Source organism: Penaeus vannamei, unplaced genomic scaffold, assembly GCF_042767895.1.
Source record: "Penaeus vannamei isolate JL-2024 unplaced genomic scaffold, ASM4276789v1 unanchor3430, whole genome shotgun sequence".
Taxonomy (NCBI): domain Eukaryota; kingdom Metazoa; phylum Arthropoda; class Malacostraca; order Decapoda; family Penaeidae; genus Penaeus; species Penaeus vannamei.
In genome coordinates this window covers 7,501-9,502 of record NW_027216412.1, presented here as the reverse complement: position 1 = coordinate 9,502, position 2,002 = coordinate 7,501, and the positions used below count along the sequence as shown (strand labels likewise).

The window sequence follows — 2,002 nt, the reverse complement described above, 5'->3', positions numbered from 1 at the left end:
ACATACTACATCCTTTTAATTCTATCTCCAACAAGGACAGCTTACATAAGATTTGGACGGGCACCACCTCTGTGCCTACTCCATTAAAACTCCCATCCTTTTCCTACACTGTTCCCCAATGTATAAAACTTTGTTGTTCAGACCAAGAGAAGAAACTCCGAAGCAGCTGTTGTAAATTCTGGACTCCCGATACCTCGCCAGAAAGGTAAATCTTGTATAACGTCTCACCTTGAGTGAGAACCAATTCCCACGCAAAAGCTACATCATATGGCAAGGCCTAACCTCCACATAATACAATATCATTTATCCCACAATGCAGGGAAAGTGTCTTGTCTCAAAATGTCTCCACGTACAGATGGCTCCATAAGCCCTTAGCCATCAAGGAGTCAAATAGCAGACCTTGTGACCTCACCTGACCTCACCTTTCCTTGAGTTTGCTGTTAATCTTTTTTCACTAATGATATCACTATTGATATTAGTATCAAAGACATTATAATTATAATACATTAATAACAGCAATATAGAAGAAATTACATCCAAGAGTCAATGAAAAGTGTAAACAGGTGAGATAGCACAAGTCATTGGGTCACAGATGACTAAGTACTTGTATAGCCATATATGTGTAAATGACAATAACCTACTCTCACAAAGGGCATGGCATATATTTACATGTCCTCCCTGGCAGCATCAGGTGAAGTCCCTTGACTATCCCTGGTAATCTTGTGTATCAACATCGGAAACTTACACTATTCTCGACACCAATATGCCTGCCAGTGCATCCCATTGCCACTTCAACCATGAAAGGAAATAGGTCCCTTGAAGAGGTTTGTAGTCAATCAATCGCATCCATTGGTTAAAAAAAACACCAATGACTGAAGTACCTTGGCTAATGATTGGAAAACCAGTCCCAAATGCAAAACTCAGAAAAATTTAGGTTTCCATAAGTACATTTTGCGTGACACATCCACTGCCTGCACAGACTATTGAGAAATTGAGTAAGTTTCTGAAAAGCTTTACTATTATATTTCTTTTTCCATAATGACTATGTAAATAACCATGAGAAATCAGAACTAATCTTATGTTAAACTGGAAGTAAATGTAAAATAAATATACAAGTTAACATTATCCCATACCTACTGTCCACATTTATTACCAATCAAACATTTTCCTCTTTTGTACCATATGTGCTACCATGCCAATTACCTAACTCCAGCTTAATTACTCCAGAAGTAACAAAGTAATTGCAATCACAATCACTATCACACAAAATCACAATCACTATATTTACTCAGATGTACCCAATTTCAGTATTTATTTTCTACTTTTGACAAACGAAATATCATACTCTCTGCCTATTCCTGACCTCGTACTAAGTTCGAGGCTATCCTGGTCCTCATCTACTCCTTCCTTCTTTCTAACATGCTTCAAAATCTTCAGAAGAGCATTAATTTACATTCATAAAGATCTTAATTTGAGAATAAAACCGAAGACAAAGAACGAATCTGGTGCTCTACACACTCCAGCAGACAAAGCAGAACGTAGCTCCACTGCCCTGTGTTTACCCACGGTCAAGTGCCCTTAGAGGCGGCCCTCATAAATCATTCTTTCTCTCCTCTCCTCTTCTCTCCCTCTCTCTACCTGTTCCTCCTCAGCCTCTACCCTCCCCTCCCACCTCTCTCTCCCTTTACAAATAACAGAAAAACAACCACCTTCACCACCACAACGCCTTCCCAGCACTAAGTCCCACAGCCCTCTACATGCCCTCTCCTACCCCCCTCCCATCCTCAAAGGACCCCATGCACCAACCTTCCCTGCCCCAGGCCTCAGCCGGAAACCAACCTGTGTCCTGTAGTTCCTGATCATCTCCAGCTTCTCCTCACCGCCCTTATTCTCCTCCTTCTGCTCGATGGAGGAGATGATGCGCCACGATGCCCTCCGCGCACCAATCACATTCTTGTAGGCCACCGAGAGCAGGTTACGCTCCTCCACCGTCAGCTCCACG

General features: G+C 41.9%; 1 protein-coding gene across 1 annotated transcript in view; it reads right to left on the bottom strand.

The window, feature by feature from the left end:
- Positions 1–1,835: 1,835 nt before the first annotated feature.
- 14-3-3epsilon (tyrosine 3-monooxygenase/tryptophan 5-monooxygenase activation protein epsilon) overlaps positions 1,836–2,002 on the bottom strand; it is a gene marked incomplete at its 3' end in the record, with an annotated part of 7,548 nt that continues 7,381 nt past the window's right edge. The window contains 1 exon segment of the mRNA XM_070120172.1: positions 1,836–2,002. This exon segment is cut by the window's right edge and continues 37 nt beyond it. Within this exon segment, the coding sequence (XP_069976273.1) occupies positions 1,836–2,002 (167 nt within the window).